The 1,816-nt window shown below is 53.1% G+C and overlaps 1 protein-coding gene across 1 annotated transcript; it reads left to right on the top strand.

Moving 5' to 3' along the window:
- Nucleotides 1–14: 14 nt before the first annotated feature.
- On the top strand, nt 15–1,741 carry LOC105310963 (cytochrome b561 domain-containing protein 1-like). Its single transcript, XM_011387035.2, has 2 exons — nt 15–350; nt 900–1,741. Exons 1-2 carry the CDS (start codon nt 339–341, stop codon nt 1,401–1,403), a joined length of 516 nt encoding a protein of 171 aa, XP_011385337.1. The 5' UTR covers nt 15–338; the 3' UTR covers nt 1,404–1,741.
- Nucleotides 1,742–1,816: the final 75 nt, after the last annotated feature.

Genomic DNA, 1,816 nt, shown 5'->3' on the forward strand with positions numbered 1-1,816 from the left:
TAGTGCATCATAAGCAGAGCCCCTCATGGAGAATACAAGTAAAGGAGGGAGGACGAGGTTTATTCTAAGACTAGGCTGACAGCTGCGAGGTGCCCAGTGGGGAACCCAGGCCGAACTGGTGTATGTTTGTCCTCTTGGTTGCTCACCCTAAGGCCCCTTGGCTGCTCCACCTTGCCCTGAGGTCCTGATTTCTGATTAGGAATTGTAGGGGTTAGTACACTTTCCCCTGTAGCCGGATTCTTTGGGCTCCAGCCAGCCTCAGGGGCAGAAACAATGGTGCTCAGCCGTCAGTCTGTTCTCTTTGATTCTTAGGTCTTTTCTCCTGGCACCCTGTATTCATGGCCTTGGCGGTGAGTTTGGGCTTCTGTCTGCAGCTGATTTGTTTGGATATGCCCCTAGGGGAGCATCCAGCCTTCAGAAGGCTCAGCCTTGCTAAGGCTTAAAGAGGTGGAGGAGTCAGACAGGGCCCCATCTTTCCCTGGAACCTATGAGATTAAGAAACATGGAGGGTTGGGCTGTAGGTAGTGTCAGGTGGTTGAAGCAGGTGGGAGGGCATGGAAGATACTTCTTTCTCCCCTAGGGTCTGAAAGGAGGAAGTGAAAGGAGTAATATCCAGTCGCTTCTCCCCAAAAGTTCAGGAGGAAGTTTAGCGTTTGCTGTTCCCATTGGGCAAGAAATGAGAGTCATTGTTGGCGGGGGGGCGGGGGGGGGCATGATGTCAGCCTAAATGACTAGACTTCTACCCAGGTGTTCATTCTCAATTGCGCCCAGCATTGCTGACCTATAGGCAGGAGTTCTTTAGCCCTTACCCTTTGTCTTCTTGTTTGGATGTATGAGACTACTTTTTCTTAGGCCTCCAAGTTGAGCCTAGGCTCACTGGCCCTCTCCTGTGTTCACAGTTCTGCCTCTGCATGGCTGAGGCCATCCTGCTCTTCTCACCCGAGCACTCCCTGTTCTTCTTCTGCTCCCGAAAGGCCCGGATCGGACTCCACTGGGCGGGGCAGACCCTAGCCGTCCTCTGTGCAGCCCTGGGCTTGGGCTTCATCATCTCCAGCAAGACCCGCAGTGAGCTGCCCCACCTGGTGTCCTGGCACAGCTGGGTAGGGGCTCTAACACTGCTGGCCACTGTTGGTCAGGCGCTGTGTGGGCTCTGCCTCCTCTTTCCCCGGGCAGCCAGGGTCTCAAGGGTGGCCCGCCTCAAGCTCTACCATCTGACGTGTGGACTCGTGGTCTACCTGATCGCTACGGTGACGGTGCTCCTGGGAATGTACTCAGTGTGGTTCCAGGCCCAGATCAAAGGTGCAGCCTGGTACCTGTGCCTGGCGTTGCCCCTCTATCCAGCGCTGGTGATCATGCACCAGATCTCCAGTGCCTACTTGCCAAGGAAGAAAATGGAAATGTGAGTTTCTCCAAACTCTGAATCTAGATGAGACACCTGACTTGGACTTCAGCGGTTCCCTTGGAGACCTTCAAGGGATCCACTTCAAAAGTGGTAGGGTTTTTGTCCTTCTTGGCTGGGCCAGGGGCTGCAGAAACCCACACTGCTATTGCTGATGATAACTCAGTGGGCCGAAATGGGGAGATGTACTGGGTGCAAGGGTTATAGGGAGCTTGATCCTGAAGCCTCTACTCTTGATGGGAGAGAGAAGGGTGGGGTGGCAGTGGTGATGGTGTTTCGGTCATTTCTTGCTTGCATGCCTGATGAAGAGTAGGTTTTTTTTTTGTTTTTTTTTTTTGTTTTGTTTTTTTGTAACATACGAATGGCAGCTGTGGCTCTCTGGGTCACTTTTGAGAAAGCAGTGTAGTGGACAAAGCC

This window comes from Pteropus vampyrus, unplaced genomic scaffold (genome assembly GCF_000151845.1).
Source record: "Pteropus vampyrus isolate Shadow unplaced genomic scaffold, Pvam_2.0 Scaffold18477, whole genome shotgun sequence".
NCBI lineage: Eukaryota > Metazoa > Chordata > Mammalia > Chiroptera > Pteropodidae > Pteropus > Pteropus vampyrus.